The sequence below is a fragment of the Melanerpes formicivorus genome, unplaced genomic scaffold, assembly GCF_026170545.1.
Source record: "Melanerpes formicivorus ecotype bairdi unplaced genomic scaffold, bMelFor1.0.p_v2 SCAF_2, whole genome shotgun sequence".
Taxonomy (NCBI): domain Eukaryota; kingdom Metazoa; phylum Chordata; class Aves; order Piciformes; family Picidae; genus Melanerpes; species Melanerpes formicivorus.
Genome location: NW_027142354.1, coordinates 1,097,015 through 1,118,400, shown reverse-complemented (window position 1 = coordinate 1,118,400; position 21,386 = coordinate 1,097,015). Strand labels below are relative to the sequence as shown.

The window sequence follows — 21,386 nt, the reverse complement described above, 5'->3', positions numbered from 1 at the left end:
CAAATGCAAGAGGGAACTATTATGGTGTTGAATTGGCACTTCTGAACAAGGGGTTTCTGGCTTTACCCTGGGCAGTGAAAGTTAGGAGGCCTTCCTGTCAACCTGTACAGGTCACTACTTGGTTCTTCCCGTTACAGTTGTAAGAGAAGAAAACCAGCTGTGTGAAACAGTTGATAAATGCTACCAGTATTTGAACATCTTGCTGATTACACAATTAAGGAACTTAGCAAATATGTGAAACTTATCTACTGGTTTTGTTTTGAGTAGAGCTGTTAAACAGAATGAGCTTTGTCATTTAACAATAACTTCTTGAATGCTGGAAAATCAAGTGCAGAAATTGTTTAACCTGGGCATGCCAACCAGAGAATGAACATGTTTGATGAACACCTTTGATCTGGCAGTTCTAACTGGTCTGTTTCTTTATTCTGCTGTCATTTTAATGGACAATCACTAGACCTCTTGGGAGGAGAGGGTGAGTATTATTTTTGCTTTATAAGACTTTTGAATGCTAAGACTCCTTATTAAAAGCTCCAACTTTTTAGAGCTGAGCGACTGTGGTCTCTCTCCCTCTTCTCCTTACTTTTCCTGTTTGATCTTCGTTGTGTGATTGCATATAGATAATCTGGCTGCACTGTCTGGTGTCACCTCTGAGCCACAGATTTCAGATCCATTTGCCCCAGAGCCTAGTGCAACTACTGCTGCAACTACTGATACTACAACTACTTCAGCTGCCGCCACTACAACTACCACTGTTACTGCTGCCACTGCTGAAGTGGATCTCTTTGGAGGTTAGTTTGGTTGCTCTAGTGCTCTCCACCAGCTAATAAGGTAGATGAAGCAGTACTGAGCTCAGCTGTTGTAACAAGGCTTCTCATTTAACCAACTGTACCAGAGGTGCCCTGTGTGTTGGATGCTAGATGGAACAGGAGATGTAAACTGCCCAACTACCTTTGTTTGCTGTGCTTTTAGCTAATACTCCTCTGCATAGAAATTGAAAACTGTGTACACTTAGGACTGAGTCACCTTCTGGAACAGCTAGGAACATGAGTTGTCAGGTCCACACTGGGGCAAGCAGGTATTCTTTCCACATTATTCAATGACTCTGCACTGTACTACAATTTCCAGGAAAAGCAGTTGTACTTTCATAGTAGAAGAGTATGGACGAGGCAACCCCTTCATTACATGTCACACTTGAGCTATGTTGTATTTCTTTTGGATCTTTCCTGTAGATACAGTGTTGAGACAGCTGAAATTACTGTGTTTCATCATTCCTGAGTCTGGGTTTTATTTCACATTAGCATTAAGAGTAAATTAAAGTGGCAGTGAGTTTTTGCTAGATGCCAACTATACAACTAATGCATGGGAAACATATTCTTAGGGTTCAGTTCTGCTCTTTCAGTCTCTTAATGTTGTCTGCTAACTCTTGAGTAAGAATAAATTTCCCCCTGTGTGTTGTCAGTTTTCTTGTCATTCCCATGGAGCAGGAGGCTTCTCAACAGCATGTGAGAAATGATCAGTTCTTTTCAACACTATACTAGCCTACATGAATGGAGAATTCTTCTCATTTACAAAGTAAACATACTATACTTAAGACCACCTGACAACTGTATTTTTCCAGTTTTCTCTTCCTCTGATGCCTGGGTGCAACGTGTCAGGAGATGTGAGGACTTAGTACTAACTTACTGCTGTCAAAATGAATTCCAGTATGTTCTCTGTGGGGTGTGTTTTTCTATTGCTTCTAGTGACAGGTGTGCTGGAGAGACTTGTACATAAACAGTCTGGCTAGAAAAGTTTCCTTAGGACTGAAAGTTCCCAGTTAGAAGTTTTATTTAGGACTGACTCCTACAAATGGCTCTGAGATCTCCCAAGTAAAGCTGTTGAGAAGCTGTAAGAAAGGAGTACAACTGTTACCTGCTACTTAACCCCTCCGTTTACAAAGCTGGTTAGTAGTGCAAGTGCCACAGGATCAGGCAGTTCAAAAGCAGTTTTAAAATAGTTATGGGAATGATTCTGGACACCAACAGGAGCAAGACAGTCTGATGTCTGAGGAGGAAGTTCTTCACCATGCGAGTGGTGAAGCCCTGGAATGGGTTGGCCAGGGAGGTGGTTGGGGTGCCGTCCCTGGAGGTGTTTAAGCCCAGGCTGGGCGAGGCTCTGGCCAGCCTGATCTAGTGTGGGTTGTCCTTGCCCATGGCAGGGGGGTTGGAACTAGATGATCCTTGTGGTCCCTTCCAACCCTGACTGATACTATGATACTATGATGTTGGTGACTCTCAGAAGCCTGTTGCAGAAACCCAGGCCTGCGCTCATTAACAACCCTATAGGTACCCAGTGTGTGAAACTTCGGGTGTGTAGATGTTGGGGTCAAGCCAGTCTTGGTTATACAGCACTTTCAAATTGTATTCTTAATCTAACATAGGTATGTGGCTTAAAAAAAAAGAAAAAGATAGTTAAGTGGCTATAAATCACTTGAAACTTGAAACAGGATTAGAAAACCAGCTCCTTTTGTGTATGGTACCAGTCCTAGAGCAGAGAGGTGCGCCTTTTGTCGTGTGTCTACTACTGTACTTATAAAGTGGCAAAGAGCTGAATGCTTCAGATTCTAGAGATTTAATTCATCATTGGATTACCATGTGGCACATGTTAAGAAGTAGAGTTACCTTCATCTTCCAGTGGGGAAAGAACTTTGATTTTGCAGTAGGCAGATAGCAATGACTTGGTCTCTGCTTTTAAGGAGAATGTATTTCATTGCTCAAATGCTATGGATCTCCAGTTAATTGTACATTGGTGAATACTGACTTCTTCCTGGAACACTTTAGTATACAGCAAAGGTTTGGTATTTGCTATGGAAGAAGGTCTCTAGTTCTAGAGAAGGAACATTTCTAAATGCACTCAGCAGGGAAGGTTTTATTGCAGTAGCTTCAAGACAGCCCCAGGCCAGACCCTTTTAAGTTCCTGGGGTCTGCACTGCACTTTCCTAGCTCTCCTCACAGGATGGTGGTTTTTTTGTTTCCTTCATTTCTTGGGTTAGGTTGTTGGGGGGTTTGTGTGGTTTGATTGTTTGGGGTTGTGAGAGTTTTAGGCTATGCCTTTAAGAAGGACAGTTACTGAAACACTCTGGCTGAATGTTTTGGTGTGTTTGTGTTTGTGGGGTTTTTTGGTGGTGGTTTTTTTTGTGTGTGTGTCTGTTCTTTGGTTTGCAGTTTGTGTTTTTCTTCTGTTTTTGTTGGTTGCTGGTTTTTCTGAGGCCTGTGCTGTGAGTGACACCCTGTGCTATCATTCCTTGATACTTTTATGTGCAGTGCAAGAAGCAGCAGTTTTGAGGCAGACCCTGTTGTTCTCTAGCTTTTATTGTGCTAAGCATGCTTACACTTAAGTAGGTATTTGCCCTTTGAGGTCTGCTAGAGATGCAGTCTTCAAGGTCACCTTTAGTTATTTTAGCTAGCTGGTACTTAGATGCTTTATATGATTCCTTGTGGTGAGGGGCAGTATAGGAAAAAACAGGATCAGTAATCTTAGAAGCAAGAATGTGAAGAGTCTTCAGGGAGTGGCAGGGCAGGGAAAGGAAGCTGAAATCTGCAGAAATAAGGCAGCCAAGTTGATGGAAGAAGCAAAAGAGGAGACTGTGGGAATGACTGCTGACTGTTATTCTTGCACTACATTGCTGATACTTCAGCTGATAGGAGCCTGGATGCTGCCTATGACTAGGCTTTGTCTCTAAGAGGAAACCAGCTCTGGTTTATGTCTTCATCTCTAACACGGTCTTGGGAAGCAGATGAGAAATGCAGCATTGCTTCAGCATAGCTTTTAGTTTATGCATTCATTCTGATGAACAGGCAAGCTGCCAGTTACCTGGGACAACTCAAAGAATTCCTTATCTTGTTTCTAAGATCAAGGAGAGGAGGCTGTTTTCAAAGTGCAACTGGAATCATTCCTGAGAGGGAGAATTGTAAAGGTAGAAGAAATGTGGAGTATCTTGAAATGCCACACAGAATAGAATAGAATTTGGACAGAGTGGTTTTGGGTGCTAGGAACATGCTCTGGAGTTATGTTCTGTTGTGTGAACACACTCTAAGTGGTGTAAGGAGCACGTCAAGGTGGACACTGTGCAAATGTCAGTTATGAGATGTTCAGATGACATGAATCCTCAGTGGGCATAATGATGGGGTTTGCCCTCTAAAGAAACTGAACTGTGGAAACAGTTCTTAACTGTACACTTTATTTCTATGATCTTTGCTACACTTAGGACTTTCCACAGGGTTTCATATGTTGCATAAAGGCATTAAATGATTGTCAGTCAGCTGCAGCATCATGATTACTCTTCAGGAACCCTGAGTTTGCTGCAGACAAGATGTATTGAAGCACTACTCCAGTGTTTCAGAACTTTAAAAATGCCCTTGTGTTTGCATGTCATTCCAATGAGAATTATTCTGAAGTGTTAGGCAGTATGTAATACACCTCTATCAACCTTAATAGGTGTTCCATGCAGTGTGAACTTGCAAAGGGTTCAGCACCATCTCTTTAAAGTGCCCAGGCTGTCTATAAACCCGAGTGAGGATCATGTGCTACTTGATTCTAGAAGTCAAAGGCTAGGCACAATTCTGAAGCAGAAGACACACAAATATGTGAGGAAGTGGCATCAACAGAGTAAATGTACTATAACCATATTTTCTTGCTTGAAAGCAAGCAAATCTCTTAGACTGTTGACTATGCAAGTGTAGAGTTATGCCAATATGGAGAAACAAAAAAGAAAACAGTCCAGGGTTTTTTTCCCCCACTTATACAATATGTAGTATCATAGTATCATTCAGGGTTGGAAGGGACCACAAGGATCATCTAGTTCCAACCCCCCTGCCATGGGCAGGGACACCCCACCCTAGTCCTATCACTACATGAGATCCTGAGAAGTCCTTCCCCAGCCTTCCTGTAGGCCCCCTTCAGATACTGGAAGACCACAATTAGGTCACCTGGGAGCCTTCTCTTCTGCAGACTGAACAGCCCCAACTCCTTCAGTCTGTCCTCATAGTACTTTAACCATTTCTGAACAACCTGCTGGATTTTATCAGAGGGCATCTGTGCAGGGACAGCAGAGCTTTTTGAAAGGCTTCAAAAAACTTACAGTTTGAACCAAGAGTTTGTTTAGTTTTTGCATTTGAGTCGTAGGGTCATCAATTCAGATTGCTTTGTCTCTATGTGATAGGATTGCTTTGTCTCTAATGATAGGACTAGGGGGAATGGGATGAAGCTGGAGGTGGGGAGATTCAGGCTGGATGTGAGGAGGAGGTTCTTCCCCATGAGAGTGGTGAAACCCTGGAATGGGTTGTCCAGGCAGGTGGTTGAGGCCCCATCCCTGGAGGTGTTTAAGACCAGGCTGGACGAGTCTCTGGCCAGCTTGATCTAGTGTAGGGTGTCCCTGCCCATGGCAGGGGGGTTGGAACTAGATGATCCTTGTGGTCCCTTCCAACCCTGAATGATACTATGATACTATGCCCATACAGGTTTCTGGAACTTCTCAGAGTAACTGATATTTGAATTTCTTTAGCATGACATTTTCCCCTTTAAACTCCAGCAAGAACTTAGGTGTTCTTTTCCCACCTGCCTTTTAACCCACGTGTGATGCTTTAAAGACAATGCTCAGCAACTTTATCAGAAGTGGCAATAAAGAAGTTAGCTTCAAGCTAGGTCTTCCCTTCCTATGGGCTGGAAGGAATTTGTACTCACATGAATTTCTGTGACTGCTGCTTGTGGATCTTCCATAGTCTACATCTGGAGAGGAATATGCCCAGAATAAGCCTGAGGTGGTCCCAACATAGAACTAGTGCCTAACTTTGTCCATTCTGAAATCTCACTTTACATGAAGTCTGGCACCTGTCCTTTCATGCTGGGAAATAATTACAAAGAGTGTCAACCAACTTCTGTGCCCTTGGCCTACAAACCTGTGCAGATAGAAATGTGCCCAGGGTGTCCCTCTGTCCAAAAGCTAGCCCTGTACAGCAAAACCCAACACACGTGGCCTTATGTATGGCACGTTCTCAGGTGCTACAGTTTGAAACTCTTCAGTCCAGTGCAGTGTTGAATTTCTTCAGTGCAGTGTATGCCAGTGCCTGGTGTACATGCCAGACTGGGATGTTTGACTATTTATGATTCTCTCTCTTTTTTTGTGATTGTTTTTTTACTACTTGGACAACTGCCATCCAGTTTTGTTGTTGAACCCTGTTACATGAAAAAGAGAGTTATAGTTGAAATGGCTTATTAGCAGGCCTCTTTTTTTTTGTTCCCTTTTTGCTGCTAACTCATTTCAATTCTATTGTACAAGCCTGGTTGGCTCTCATCTCTTCTGTTGGAGTTTCAGTGCATGTTCTTTTGAGCTTTTTTGAGATGAACTGGCACAAACTTACTTTTAAAATGGTGGTTTTCATTTTAAAATGGACACTCAAAGTCAAGCATGTGAAGCTTTTTGTGTGTGTGTGTGTGTGTGTGTACTGGTTTGACAGTGCAATTGCAGTGTTCCCCAATGGATTTTTCTGTTCTTTTTTGTTGTGTGGTTTTTTTTCCCCCCCCTCTTTTTTTTTTTTTAAGCTAACTTGCTAACTTTGTAGCAGTAGAAAAAATAGCCTTTGTGGGCATCTTGAAATGTTCAATCTTAATTGCACAGTCTATTTGTGAAGATAATGCTTGCCTATGAGGATAGTCCAAATGGCAGTGTCCATTAGGACTACTTCATAGCATTAAGAGCTGCAGATGGTGGTTTAAGCCTTGGAATAATGCCAGTAAAAGTTTAAATTTAAAGATGCCACTTAGTAAGTGGCAAACAAATAAACAAACCAAGCCCCACAAACAAACAGAGTCAAAAGAAAACTCATGAGCAAGTCATTCATCCAAAATCCCAAGCCAGTTTATTCCCCACCCCCACCCTGGACTTGACCTGTTGGCCTAGAGGTGATCCTAAAAGAAGGAGAGACAAGCTGTGCCTGGCCAATAGTTTAGATGAGCATCCTTGATCTGTCAGAAGCGAGCTGAGTAGATACAACCTATGCATCAGGTTATGGCTTTAGAAAGATTCCAATTGGAATGCTGTTGAGAACCACCTAAGTTCAATTTTCTTTCAAATGCTGCATGACTGATTTGGCTCTAAAACCAGAAGGGGAAGGTGAAGACCTCGGCCAAAATCATTGGATTGTTATTTGTAACAGTATTTTAAGTTGGCAAAGCACTATGCAAATAAATTCACAGTTGCTGATTAACGACATGTATTATGGGCTTTGGGCATGCAAGTTTTTAATACCCTTATTGACACCAACTTACTGCTCTTTCTTCATTAGTTAATTTTGGGTAGTACATGAGCATGCTGCTCTGAACCCTTATACAATGAGAATAATGCCTTCTTTTACACTCACTGTTCTGTCTGGGGGGGGGAAACCTGAGAAGCTCCATCTTCAAACCCTGCCTAGAACCTGCTCGTGTGGGGTTGGGGGAGAGACAGAGCATTTTGCCCTGCATGATGTGTCTTGCTGTCAGAGTAACAACATTCATGTTGTATAAGGGGATCTACCTGTGCAATTTAACTTGGTTCTTTTACTATATTTTTCTTCTCTTTATCCTTTTTTGTTTGTTTGTTTGTTTTCCCTTTTAATTTCTGTTCTTAAACTGCACCCAAGATGCCTTTGCAGCTTCTCCTGGGGAAGCCCCTGCAGCAGCTGAAGGGGCAGCCGCACCAGCTACCCCAACCCCTGTAGCAGCAGCTCTTGATGCATGTTCTGGAAATGGTGGGTTTTATGTCGTTAGATAGTCTCTTGTTTTGCTGTTTTGGTTTGGTTTTTGTGGGTTTTTTTTTGGTTTAAACTACATGGCAGTGTGTTTTTCTGAAATTTTCATAGTGTTTGCAATGGGTCAAAGCAAGCCTTAGGCTGAAGAGCATGCCTAACAAAACTGGGTGTTTCCGAGCCCTCGTAACGTCGTGCTTATTTGGTAGGGCTGAGTTCTGTGAGCAGTAACCTGCTAACCAGGGTGTTCTCATGTCATATTTCTGTGTCTTTTTGGCCTTGTTAAATGGCCTTTCAAAGTTCTCCCCTTCAGTAACTCAGCTGCTCAGCCTTTCAGCCAGTCTTTATTTTGGACAAACATGAGTAGCTTGTCTAGATAAGTAAAGGGGATGTTAGCCTGACCCCCCGTGTGTACGTGCGTGTATTTGCAGTATGTGCATTGCCTGTAGTTGCTTTGTTCTTGAACTTCCTCCCTCACTGATCCTAAGTATGCATACACATATATTTCCCCTCTCCTTTTTACAAGACCCCTTTGCCCCATCCGAAGGTAGTGCAGAGGCTGCTCCTGAGCTGGACCTCTTTGCTATGAAGCCAACAGAGACTGCTGTTCCTGTAGTTACCCCTACAACTAGTGCAGCCACTCCAGTTCCTGCAACAACTCCTTCTCCAGCTGCTGCTGTTGCTGCTGCTGCTACTGCTACTACAGCTACTGCCACTACCACTACTGCCACCACTTCTGCTACCGCCACCACCTCCGCTCCTCCTGCTCTAGATATCTTTGGTGGTAATTTTGTTTTTAACTCTTTGATTCTGGTGGATTGATCTGTCAGGAGTACAAAACAAGCCAAGTCCTTGTTGCATGCGTGCTGTGTCTGAGGCTTTCGAACCAGAGAGCCTGTTAACTCCAAGTATGATGTGCCAAACTTGAAAGCTCTGCTCTCAGTCCTGCCTTTCCAAGATGAGTTAAAGACATGTTGTGTTCTTGGCCTTAGATTTATTTGAGTCTGCTCCTGATGCACCTGCCGCACCTAAACCAGATGCTACTCCTAGCATAGATCTCTTTGGTACAGGTAAAGAGAGAATTCTTCCAATGCTCTGCTGCTTTGATGCTGTGTGATGGTGTACAGTGTCTTGACTGATACTTAACTCCTCTATTTTATTTCTGTCCCTGGAAGATGCTTTTTCATCTCCACCACCTGGAGCTTCTCCTGTGCCTGAGAGTTCTCTTACCGGTGATCTCCTCTCTGGTGAGTGCTTGTTTCCAGAGGCCGTCCTACAGACTCCCTGGGCTTGTTTTTTGTTACTTTTCCAAGAGTTAGGGGGGGGGAAAACAAAAGAAGCCTTCTTGCCAATTTATATCTTTAAGCTGAAGTTCTAAATTGTGGGTTTGACTCTTTGGTCACAAGATGTGCAGCTGCTGAAGATGCAAACCATGAACTGGCTGGTACTGAAACTGAGTGAGTAATGTCATTGAGAGAGCAAATCTTCTCTAAGCATAAGAAAATTCTAAATAAGCAATGCTTCCTTTAGAGTATTCTGGGTTTTTTTTCAGTTGCTCTGTGAGAAATGTAACACTTTCTGTTTGCAGTTCTGAAGACTGTTACCTGAGTTGACCAACCTTGTGGTTCTGACTGCTGGAGCCCACGTGGCTTTGAAATATTTAGCTATCATTATTGCCTTGCTGATACTAAATATTATTTATCCTATGCTTACTGCAGTGGATGCATTTGCCACCCCCTCTCCTCTACCCACTGCCTCTCCAGCAAAGGTGGATTCTTCAGGTGTGATTGACCTATTTGGTGGTGGGTATTTTTCTTTCCTCACCACTCCAGAGTTGAATCACTTCATTGCCGTGGCCTTTGCGCTTCGCTAGAGCTGCAGGTTTCCCCTTCTCGCAGTGTTTTTTGTGTAGCATCACACCTAAGACCTTCATGTTGCATGATAATGAACTGCAAATAACCTGTCAGTGTGGTCATTCTGTTGTCATGACACTTGTCACTCTGTCTCCAGTCAATGCACGTATGGTTCTTCCTTGGAGGTCCTATGAAAGTCTGTTGTGTTTTCTCTCTGTTCCATTTTCTCTGTTTCCTCCTGGTTCCGTTTCTCAAAGCAGCTGAAGTTTTGAGGGTGACTTGTCTCAGGCTGGTTATCTGAATCACAGGCTCTCTGTTGGATTTGCTGCAGTGGAAATTAGGAGGGGGCACCACCAACTCTTCCGCAACATTCCTGCTCCACAGCGTTGCTAAAGTAGTGAATTCTCAAACATTAGAGAAATATTCCTCTAAAGATTTAGTGTGATGAATCAGTAGGTTGTGGCTGGAATTACACCAGACTCTCATCCAAGTCATTCATCTCCAAAGGGCTTAACCCTCTCGTTTAGAATGCTGTGGTTTGTATGGGTTTTCTGAGAAGAGGCCCAACTAGAAGATAAGAGATTTAATTTGAGGGCTGGTTTGTTGCACCTCCTTTTTCTCCACTCGAACTTTGCATCCATGGTACTGCTTTGCAATAAAGGTGGCCAAGCACTTTCATTTTCTCCTTCTTCTGAATGAAGTGGTTATCCTTTTTTTTTGTTTGTGATAATTGATTAATTGACACACTTAATATTGAACTACTTTTCTTCATGCTTTCTGGAATTCCCTTTAGATGCTTTTGGAAGTAGTGCTTCTGAACCCCAGCCCACAACCCAGGCTGCTTCTAGTTCCTCAGCTTCTGCAGACCTACTTGCTGGTAATAAAGAATTTCTAACAACTTGTTACTGTAAGGCAAAACTGAGAAGGGGTCTTTGACATCTTTTATGTGCCTTGTCTAGGGAGGTGGTAGAGGCCCCATCCCCTGGAGACATTCAAGGTCAGGCTTGATGGGGCTCTGAGCAGCCTGATCTACACTGGTTAGGCCACACCTCGAGTCCTGTGTCCAGTTCTGGGCCCCTCAGTTTAGGAAGGAGGTTGACTTGCTGGAACGAGTCCAGAGATGGGCAACAAAGTTGGTGAGGGGCTTGGAACACAAGCCCTATGAGGAGAGACTGAGGGAGCTGGGGCTGCTTAGCCTGGAGAGGAGGAGACTCAGGGGTGACCTTATTGCTCTCTACAACTACCTGAAGGGTGGTTGTAAACAGGCAGAGGTTGGTCTCTTCTCCCAGGCAGCCAGCACCAGAACAAGAGGACACAGTCTCAGGCTGCACCAGGGGAAGTTCAGGCTGGAGGTCAGGAGGAAGTTTTACACAGAGAGAGCAATTGCCCATTGGAATGTGCTGCCCAAGGAGGTGGTGGAATTGCCATCACTGGAGGTGTTCAGGAGGAGACTTGACAGGATGCTTGGTTGCATGGTTTAGTTGATTAGGTGGTGTTGGATGATAGGTTGGACACGATGATCTTGAAGGTCTCTTCCAACCTGGTCTATTCTATTCTATTCTATTCTATTCTATTCTATTCTATTCTATTCTATTCTATTCTATTCTATTCTATTCTATTCTATTCTATCCTAAAGTTTATTCTACTTGGGAATGTCCCTGCTTACTGCAGTGGTGTTGGAATAGATGAGCTTTAAAGGTCCCTTCCAACCCAAGGCATTCTATGGTTCCATAAGTGGACTTTTGCAGTGGACTAAAATCCTTATTCACTGGATTTCTTAATACTTTAGACATCTTAAGTTGAAACTCCAGTGATGTGTAATGGAGCCACTATACTGAGTTGACTCCCTAGATTTTCATGTTCCCATGCTCTTTGTTTCCTACCTCCCACACAAGCTTTGTTTTTCTGTAGTATTCACTGAGTAGGAAGTGTACACTTAAAGTTTCTGTGGCTGACTGTAGCGGTGCTTAAGCAGTGTTGCAGGCTGTGCAACTTTTTCCTGACTGCTAATTCATCTTCATTTCTGAGCTGCTTTAACCAAGGCAGGTTCAACACTTAAATGTTAGTAGCTTGAATCATGGAATGGTCTGGGTTGGAAGGAACCTCTGAAGGTCATCTAGTCTGCAGTCAGCAGGGACATCCTCTACTAGATCAGGTTGCCCACAGCCCTGCTGAGCCTCACTGTGAATATATATATCAGTATATCAGTATCAGTATCACTAAGGTTGGAAGAGATCTCAAAGATCATCAAGTCCAACCTGTCACCACAGACCTCATGACTAAAGTAGGGAGGACACTACTGCCTACTGCAGGCTTGAACTCATGACCTTCCCATTAAGGGTCTTATGCACTACCAACTGAGCCATATATATATATATATATATATATATATATATATCTAGGGATGGGGCCCCAGCCACCTTCCTGGGAAGGTGGTGGGGTGAACATCCATTGAGGTGTTTAAGAAAAGCCTGGATGAGGCCCTTAGTGCCACAGTCTAGTTGATTAGATGGGGTTGGGTGACTGGTTGCACTTGATGATCTTGGAGGTCTCTTCCAACCTGGCTGATTCTGTGTGATTCTGTGATCAGGCTTAAACTACTGGATTCTGAAACATATTACTCATTCTGAATTGTGTATGCTATCAGGGGAGAGGGTGTAAAGATGTTGTCCAGCAGAAGGTAATTCTGCTTAAGCAGACAGTACACTACAAAATATTTTATGTCCTTATCTGTAACTAAGCTTAAATTCCAGTGGGAATTATGCTCCAGATGGCTTAAACTTCAGCAGTGTGCTCTCCAAATCTGATGAGTCACATTAAATCAAAACCTAAATTATAAAAGGGATGTTACAAATCCAAATACTAAGCAGAGCTGAGGCAGTTGGGATGAAAATATGGTTATTATTTTTTCTTTAATACATTTTTTCTTTGCATATACATTCAAAAGAGCTCCAAGTAGATTTTAATCTCTCTCTTTTTTATGGCAGATCTAGCCTGTAAACATCACAGCATATTGCTAAGCATTTGTTCACCCTAGATAATGGCAGATGCATAGCCTGCAGTGTAATCCAGTTTTAAATTGAAGAGATTCTAGAGTTCATCTCGTGGCTGAAGGCTTGTCCTTCATGGTTTATGAGTGTTTGGTTGTACAAAGTGTTTATGTGCATAATATTATGAGTATGTTTGCTATGCATCATTGTCTTAAGTGTTTTGCTGTCAACTGAGTTTCTAGGCTCTTCTTGGCTCACTTAGAAAACACAGTGGGATGTTTTTCACGCTCTTCTGAGCCTTTCAGCAGGCAAGACTAGAACTATACTGCTAAATGCAACAGTCTGGCCATTTCCCCTTCTAGATTTTACTATCCAGCTGAACAGTGTGCATGATATCCCAGTACAGCCTTTAAAAGCATGTTCATATGGTGGAGTCACCATCACTGAAGGTGTTCAGGAGGAGACTTGATAGGGTGCTTGGTTGCATGGGTTAGTTGATTAGGTGGTGTTGGATGATAGGTTGGACACGATGATCTTGAAGGTCTCTTCCAACCTGGTCTGGTCTGGTCTGGTCTGGTCTGGTCTATTCTATTCTATTCTATTCTATTCTATTCTATTCTATTCTATTCTATTCTATTCTATTCTATTCTATTCTATTCTCCTATCCTATCCTATCCTATCCTATCCTACCCTACCCTATCCTATCCTATCCTATCCTATCCTATCCTATCCTATCCTATCCTATCCTATCCTATCCTATCCTATCCTATCCTATCCTATCCTATCCTATCCTATGAAGTCTTACCTGAAAGTATATGTAAGAGTAACCTCAGCATCAGCACTTGGGCTTGTCCAGACAGCACATCTAACTCTGCTACTGCTGTTTCTGCAGACTCACTAAGGGCCTTGTGCAAGCCCTAGAGAGCTATAAGTCTGATCTGTTAAAGCATTTCTGTGGCTTCTGTGTTTGAACATTGCCAATTAGAATATAGAATATAGAATATGCCAGGTTGGAAGAGACCTTCAAAATCATCTCGTCCAACCCATCAACCCATCAACCAATCCAACCCACCTAAACAACTAACCCATGGCACCAAGCACCCCATCAAGTCTCCTCCTGAACACCTCCAATGACGGCGACTCCACCACCTCCCCAGGCAGCCCATTCCATATTAAACTGTGCAAGGCTGAAAGCTATGAAATGAGGACAAATTGTCATGCAAACCTCAGCTGAAGCAGAGGAGAATCCTCTTCTGTAGCTGGAGAAGTGGTCACTGTATGGGGCTTTGTAAAGCTTACTAACTTTCTAACCAGAATCTTATAAATGGAGAGAGTCCAAGGGAGAGTCACAAGGATGATTGCAGGACCTGAATATCTTTCCTCTGAAGAAAGACTGAGAGACCTGGGGCTGTTTGAGTCTGGAGAATAGAAGGCAGAGAGGGGATCTTATCAATGCCTATAAATATTTGAGAGGTGGGTGTCAGAGATGAAGGTGATGGTCTCTTTTCAGTGGTGCACAGTGATAGGACAAGGAGTAGAAGCTAGAACACAGGAGGTTCCACCTCAACACAAGGAGACATTTCTTTATAGCAAGGGTGACAAAGCACTGGAACAGGCTGCCCAGAGAGGTTGTGGAGTTTCCTTCTCTGGAGGCTTTCAAAACCTGCCTGGATGCATTCCTGTGTGACCTGCCCTAGGTGATCCTGCTTTGGCAGAGGGTTTAGACTTATTTCTGGAGGTCCCTTCTCACCCCTAACATTTTGTGATGAAAGGAAGGCAATTGTGGGTGGGAAATTCCAGTTAAATATTGGAAGATTTTTGGTTTTGCCATGAGAATGGTCAGATATGACAACAGACTGCCCAAAAAGGCAGGGGAATCTGTTGACTTGGATGTGTTAAGGCAAATCTCTGGGAACCTGACTTGATTAAACTGGCTTTGAGAAGGGTTGTCTGACTTGCAGAGCTTCCTTCTAACTTGAGTTATCCCACGGCAAACTTGCTTCAAGAATGCCCTTGGAGATCTGAAGGGCAGATCTCTGATCAGTGCATTTGTCTGGATTCAGAGCTGGCATCTGTGAGTGTGTGACTATGAACTAGAATTGGTGTGACAGGGACATCTTGGTGCCAGAACCTTGAAGCAGGCCTGATGCACACAGGGAAGCTCGAGGGTGATCAGAGGCCTGGAGCATCTCCCCTATGAAGACGGACTGATAGTTGGGGCAATTCAGTCTGGAGAAGTGAAGGCTCTGAGGAGGTCTAATTGTGGCCTTCAAGTATCTTAAGGGGGCCTACAAGAAAGCTGGGGAGGGACTTTCTGGAGTGTTAGGTAATGATAGGACTAGGGGGAATGGAAAAAATACAGAAATGGGTAGATTCAGATTGGATGTTAGGAAGTTTTTCACCATGATGGTGGTGAGACACTGGAACAGGTTACCCAGAGAGGTGGCAGAAGCCTCATCCCTGGAGATTTTTAAGGCCAGACTGGATATGGCTCTGGGCAACCTGATCTAGCGTGAGGTGTCCCTGCCCATGGCAGGGGGGTTGGAAATAGCTGATCCTTGAAGTCCCTTCCAACCCTAACAATTCTATGATTCTATGACAAGCTTTTGAAATGCTCTTCAGACTGCAGAAGGCAGGCTGCTCTGCTTCTCACTCCTGACTCTCTAGCTCAAGCCAGTGCCCTTGGGCAGTAGCATCTGAAGAGAGCAGTTTAACTTACAATCTGAGTGTTTTCAGACTGGCATGCTTCAGCTGTAGGCTGTGATTTGAGCTGTTTCTAATCAGGTTGTGCTCTCCTGCACCTGTAGTACATAGTCAAGTGTGCTCTCCTCTCCAGGTTGTGTCTGGAGCCAGTGTATTTGTTCATATTGGCCAGGCATTCCACAGCTGAAGCCTCTCTGCTGGTGGTACAAGTTGCTGGCCAGATGCCCAGCACTTGGTGATGGCACACCACTCATTTCCCTACTGAGGGCTTTGGTTTGAATACAGTTACCTACTGCTAACACAATTCTCCTCTAAAACGTGCCTGATGTGCAAATAAGGCTGATGCTTGCATCTAGCATGTATGTACAAATGTCTCTTGTTCTTTCAGTATCAGTGAAGTGATTGGTGGTTAGGCTTACTTTGTTCTCTGAGAAAGCAAAATTTTTGGGGAGAATGTCAGAGGTCTCACAGGCACATTTGACATAACTGCTGCACAAGTGTTTTGTGTTGAGCTCTGCTCTATTTGGTAGTTAAATATCTAGCAGATGTTTGATTTTGTAGCTGGGAAGTATGCTTGTCATTATTTGTAAGATGTCTGCATAATGTGCTGCAATCAGTACTACCCTGTGACCATGACAAGCAGTTTGCACAACAAATGGTTGGACATTCTTCAGAATGTTGTTTATTTGCCCATTTTTTAACAAGTTGAGTTTCTCACTGAACTGGTGACTAAAGAAAGATGAAGAAATCAGAGACTCAGTAAAGGTTGGAAAAGACCTCTAAGATCATCAGGCCCAACCATCAGCCCACTAAACCATGTCCTGAAGTGCCACATCTAAATGTCTTTGAAAACCTCCAGTGATGGTGGCTCCACTACTTCCCTGAGGAGCCTGTTCCAATACCAGAACAAGAGGACACAGTCTCAAGCTGCGCCAGGGGAGGTTTAGGCTGGATGTTAGGAAGAAGTTCTATATAGAGAGAGTGATTGCCCATTGGAATGGGCTGCCTGGGGAGGTGGTGGAGTCACCATCATTGGAGGTGTTGAGGAGGAGACTTGATGGGGTGCTTGGTGCCATGGGTTAGTTGTTTAGGTGGGTTGGATTGGTTGATGGGTTGGACACGATGATCTTGAAGGTCTCTTCCAACTCGGTCTATCCTATCCTATCCTATCCTATCCTATCCTATCCTATCCTATCCTATCCTATCCTATCCTATCCTATCCTATCCTATCCTATCCTATCCTAATCTAATGCCTGACCACCCTTTCAATAAATAAAACTTTCCTAATATGCAATATAAGAAGAATATTTCTCTAAGAAAAGGAAGAAAGGAATTAATCAACCACTTAAGAGCAGTACCAATTACCTCAGTAAAAAGACAAAGTAGTAATAGGGGTTTAATGTCAATAGATGATCCCTTTTAAACTGAGAGGTTGTATTTCAAACTCACTTTCAACAATGTCACCATTGGAGTAGCATGCTTCATCTCTCAGATTTCACCCATGTGAAAAGATCCTGTATTTGGATGAGAATGAAACTTAAAATGATGTCTACAAATTGGAGAAAATAGCTGAAGGAGAAGTTTCAAATGAGTTAATGTTCCAGCTTCTGTCCACAGGCAGCCATGATTAGCTGGACAGATAAGGACAGTAAACTGTAAAGCAGGACATGCCCTGAAAAGACACTAAAGGCAGTGGCAGAGTTCAGGCTTATCACTGTCTTGTGGTGAGCTGGGGGAAAATCACGTTTCCTACCCTCATACAGAGTTGAAACCTACAGGATGCAGTTGTGCAGAGGGCTCCTGCTGCTTTATTTGTCTAGTTGTTGTTGGAGCACTGAGATCAAATCTGATCCGTTCTGTGCAAGGGCAGCTGGAAGATGCAAGGCTGAGAGAGTGAAGATCATAGCATCATAGTATCAGTCAGGGTTGGAAGGGACCACAAGGATCATCTAGTTCCACCCTCCCTGCCATGGGCAGGGACACCCCACACTACATCAGCCTGGCCAGAGCCTCAGCCAGCCTGGCCTTAAACACCTCCAGGGATGGGGCCCCAACCACCTCCCTGGACAACCCATTCCAGGGCTTCACCACTCTCATGGTGAAGAACTTCCTCCTCACATCCAGCCTCAATCTCTCCACCTCCAGCTTCATTCCATTCCCCCTAGTCCTATCACTACCTGAGATCCTGAGAAGTCCCTCCCCAGCCTTCCTGTAGGCCCCCTTCAGATACTGGAAGGCCACAATGAGGTCACCTCGGAACCTTCTCTTCTGCAGACTGAACAGCCCCAACTCCTTCAGTCTGTCCTCATAGGAGAGGTGCTCCAGCCCTCTGATCATCCTTGTGGCCCTTCTCTGGACACCTTCCAGCACCTCCACATCCCTCTTGTAATAGGGGCTCCAGAACTGGAGGCAGTACTCCAGGTGGGGTCTCACCAGAGCTGAGTAGAGGAGGAGGATCACCTCCCTTGCCCTGCTGGCCACACTTCTGATGCAGCCCAGGATCTGATTGGCTTTGTGGGCTGCAAGTGCACACTGAGAGCTCATGTTGAGCTTCTCATCCCCCAGCACCCCCAAGTCTCTCTCCTCAGGGCTGCTTTCCAGCCAGTCACTGCCCAGCCTGGATTTGTGCCTGGGATTGCCTCAACCCAGATGCAGGACCCTGCACTTGGTCTTGTTGAACCTCATGAGGTTGGCTTGTGCTCACCTCTCCAGCCTGTCAAGGAGATCTTGGAAATCACTGGCAAGAAGAGATTGAATAAGAGTAGTGGTTTGTGGTCTAAGGAGAATTGAGAAGCTGTCATACATCTGTTGTCATGTTGATGGAGTCTTTGGATATTTAATCAGTTTCTAGAGTCTGCAGATTATACCAATAAGCTTAAATTACCAGGGAGATCAAATCAAATGGAGAGCAAGGGAAGGATTTTAAGAATAGTCAAGCATGGGAGTGCTTTGCTTGTAGGCTAGAGAATCTGTGAGTAGAATCTACAGGGTTTATAATACATACATTAACCTTAATCATGGAGATTCTCCAGCCTACAAGAGTTCGCTCCTGGATGCTGTTGATCCTACTTTGGCATGGGAGTTGGGGGGGGGGGCAGAAGCTTGAGGACTTCTTGACAAGGGCACTGTGATGTTTTAAGATGGTGAGAGTGGATAAACTGGATAAGTAAAACACTGCCTTCTGAACTGAGATTCCAAAATAGCTGATGCATGACCTTATGCTTTTCTCAGGTTAGTTCTCTGTTTCTCTCTTTTCTTAATTAATTCTGCCTATGAGATTACTTACCTAGAGCAATAGCATGTACTGGGAGAGTTGAGTTCTCTACTCCTTTGGTCTGCCTCTGCAGAAATTTAGATCACAAACATTGGAAGTTTAATGGTGACTCTCACAAAACCTTAAATTCCCTGGGTCATACCTGGCATACCAAGGATGCTCGTGCAACCAAGGATGAGTTATTTGCAGTGGTCTAGCAAGAATTGTCTCCACCACTCTGCCTTCTATAAACTGAGCTTTTATTAACCACAGCCCAACAAGACTGACACTAATATCCACACCTCTCTTCTCTGGCTTTTTCCAAGGCTTTGGAGGTTCTTTTATTTCTCCCTCTCCATCACCATCCCCAGTCACTCCAGCTCAAACCAGCTTACTACAGCCAAACTTTGATGCAGCTTTTGGGACATCAGCTCCAACGACTGGCAGTTCCTTCGATGCATCAGGTGAGCCACAGAGTTTCTTCCTCATGAATTTTCTGTGGTTGATGTGTTAGGTGAGTTAATGACACCATATTTAGGCTTTGAGTACAAGCAATATCAGTGATTTCTCTACTGGAAGAACTCAGGGTGGTGTTTAGCCCAGTGTCTGCCCAAGAGATTCCTGTGCTCATTTTTTAGTCAACCATGTCAGTAAAAAAATCAACCCAACCAAACAACTAGTGAGGACGTTGTCCTTGCATGTGCTTGATTGCATGAATCAGGATTTATGCAAGGAAAACACTGGTCTGAAAATCAAGTATTTAGGCAAGTCATCTTGCTGCTACTGCTGAAGCTGTTCTTGAGCTTGCATGGCACCTGAAGGTACACAAAATGGAGACTGAGGTCGTGTTCTTTGCCTGACTATAAGCTTAAACTTTCATCACTGCTATCATTTTGTTTGTATCTCTTCCATTCTATATTTTCCATGCTGGGTCCTTGCTACAAACTTAAAATTGGTGAGTTCTGCAACTGTACAAGAAAACAGTCAAAAAGAGGTTGAAGTAGTACTGCTGCCTGGTTCTTTGGTTGCTTGCCAGCGCACATGCTGCCCCTTCCTGTTGACTTAACATTAGCATGTACCTCAAATACAGATCAGAAGATGGAACACTGGCATGAGATGTACCAGATGGTTTTAACTTCAAGGGAGCTAAAAAAAAAATGAACTTTTGAGTTGGGTGACCTGAACTAAGGAGGCTAGCTCTGTCAGTGTGGATGGTTCTGGTTCCTTCTGATCTCATAAGGTGTTAGTAGATTTTTCCTGATTCCCTGCTGCTTGGCGAGTTACATCTCGAGACTTTGAATCCTGTCGCCATAAGATGTCGAGGTATAAGACTGCCTTTGCCACAGTAATTCTGACTGCTGTTTGCTGAGAGATGTTCATTTTAAAAACCATTAAATGAATATCTCCTGACAAATGTGTGTGCATCCGGTGTCCCTCTAAGGATGGCTGTAAGAAAAGCGGTGTCATGTGGAAGTGGTGCTGTAGATTTGACTCTTCAGCTGAAGTCCTTTTTAGGCATGTCCTCTCATACTTGCTCTCATTGGTATAACTCTTTCAGGATTACTGTTCCTTCAGTGTCTAGTTAAATGACATGCATGCCCTTGTTGGCATTACTCCTAATGTCAAACGGTGTTTTGGTAAGACTTGTGACGTGGTTGTCTGTGCTGTATTTGCTGAAGCAACAGCAAAGTGTCAGAGAGTGCTTTTCTTGCCACAGCTGCTGTTCTAACCCGCTTTCCTTTCACTTCCAGTGTTTGATGGCTTAGGTGATCTTCTTATGCCAACTATGGCTCCTTCTGGCCAGCCTGTAGCACCTTCAGCTGCAGCAACAGTCACTGCTTCAGCGGCAAGCAAAGGCCTCGGAAGTGATCTTGATTCGTCTCTTGCAAACTTAGTAGGCAGTAAGTGACAAGTTTTGGTTTTAAGTGGTGTGGCAGACAACTGTGTTACTTTTTCCACAGGGCCAAATGCCTCTATATTATTTGCTTCAATGTCTTCCTGTTTCCTTGAGAGACAGGAGAAGCTATAGGTAGGAGTAAGGCCTGATTCAGATAGCTGTTAGTCTGGGCACCTCACTTGTCCCTCTTTGTGTCCTGACTCTGAGTCAAATATTAGGATCTGTTTACTGGGGATGATGTGTAATGAGTGAATGTCCCAGGTACATTCAGGGACACATCAGACTCTTAATCAATGTGGCTCTGCTTAATAACAGATGGAAAAGTGAAAATTGTCCAGAACATCTGACAGTGTGGTGGAATTTGAACAGAAATACTGGTGGATAGAAATAGCTGACTTCTTGCCTAATGAGAGGAGTAGCAGCAGTGTGGTGATGAGCACACAACAGCCAAGAATAGACCTTCTCCCAAGACACAGAACTTTCTAAAGCATCTTGCTGAAATGCTACACTAAAGAAATGTTTCTTTCCTGTATTAAGAAGAGGGCTAGAGCCTTTATAACTTGAGATTGGTAGAGATATAACTGACCTTAGGATGCATACTCTTCTGTCAGCTGTTGAGGGAAACTGCTATACTTAAAAGTCAGCAGGACTCTCAATCATTTGAAACCTCTTTTGCAAGTCATTTGGTATATCCAAATTTGGGGGAGAAAATCAAATGTAGCCATTTGGGACTTGGAGGACTTGTACTGGTCATGTGAAAAGAGAGTCCTGTATCAGGAGAAGTGTGGCTAGCAGGTCGAGGGAGGTGATCCTCCCCCTCTACTCAGCCCTGGTAAGACCCCACCTGGAGTACTGCCTCCAGTTCTGGAGCCCCTATTACAAGAGGGATGTGGAGGTGCTGGAATGTGTCCAGAGAAGGGCCACAAG

General features: G+C 43.9%; 1 protein-coding gene across 13 annotated transcripts in view; it reads left to right on the top strand.

Moving 5' to 3' along the window:
* The window catches only part of SNAP91 (synaptosome associated protein 91), a 94,141-nt gene that overhangs the window by 58,742 nt on the left and 14,013 nt on the right, over positions 1-21,386 (top strand). For 4 of the 13 annotated variants that reach the window (XM_068148828.1, XM_068148855.1, XM_068148818.1 and 1 more), the window contains exons 14-23: positions 455-472; positions 618-788; positions 7,659-7,766; positions 8,290-8,547; positions 8,756-8,833; positions 8,939-9,010; positions 9,482-9,565; positions 10,410-10,493; positions 18,889-19,026; positions 20,314-20,463. In XM_068148828.1, coding sequence (XP_068004929.1) covers positions 455-472; positions 618-788; positions 7,659-7,766; positions 8,290-8,547; positions 8,756-8,833; positions 8,939-9,010; positions 9,482-9,565; positions 10,410-10,493; positions 18,889-19,026; positions 20,314-20,463 — 1,161 coding nt within the window. The remainder of the gene's footprint in view (positions 1-454; positions 473-617; positions 789-7,658; positions 7,767-8,289; positions 8,548-8,755; positions 8,834-8,938; positions 9,011-9,481; positions 9,566-10,409; positions 10,494-18,888; positions 19,027-20,313; positions 20,464-21,386) is intronic. The other 9 variants (XM_068148845.1, XM_068148836.1, XM_068148883.1 and 6 more) reach the window with 9 other exon arrangements.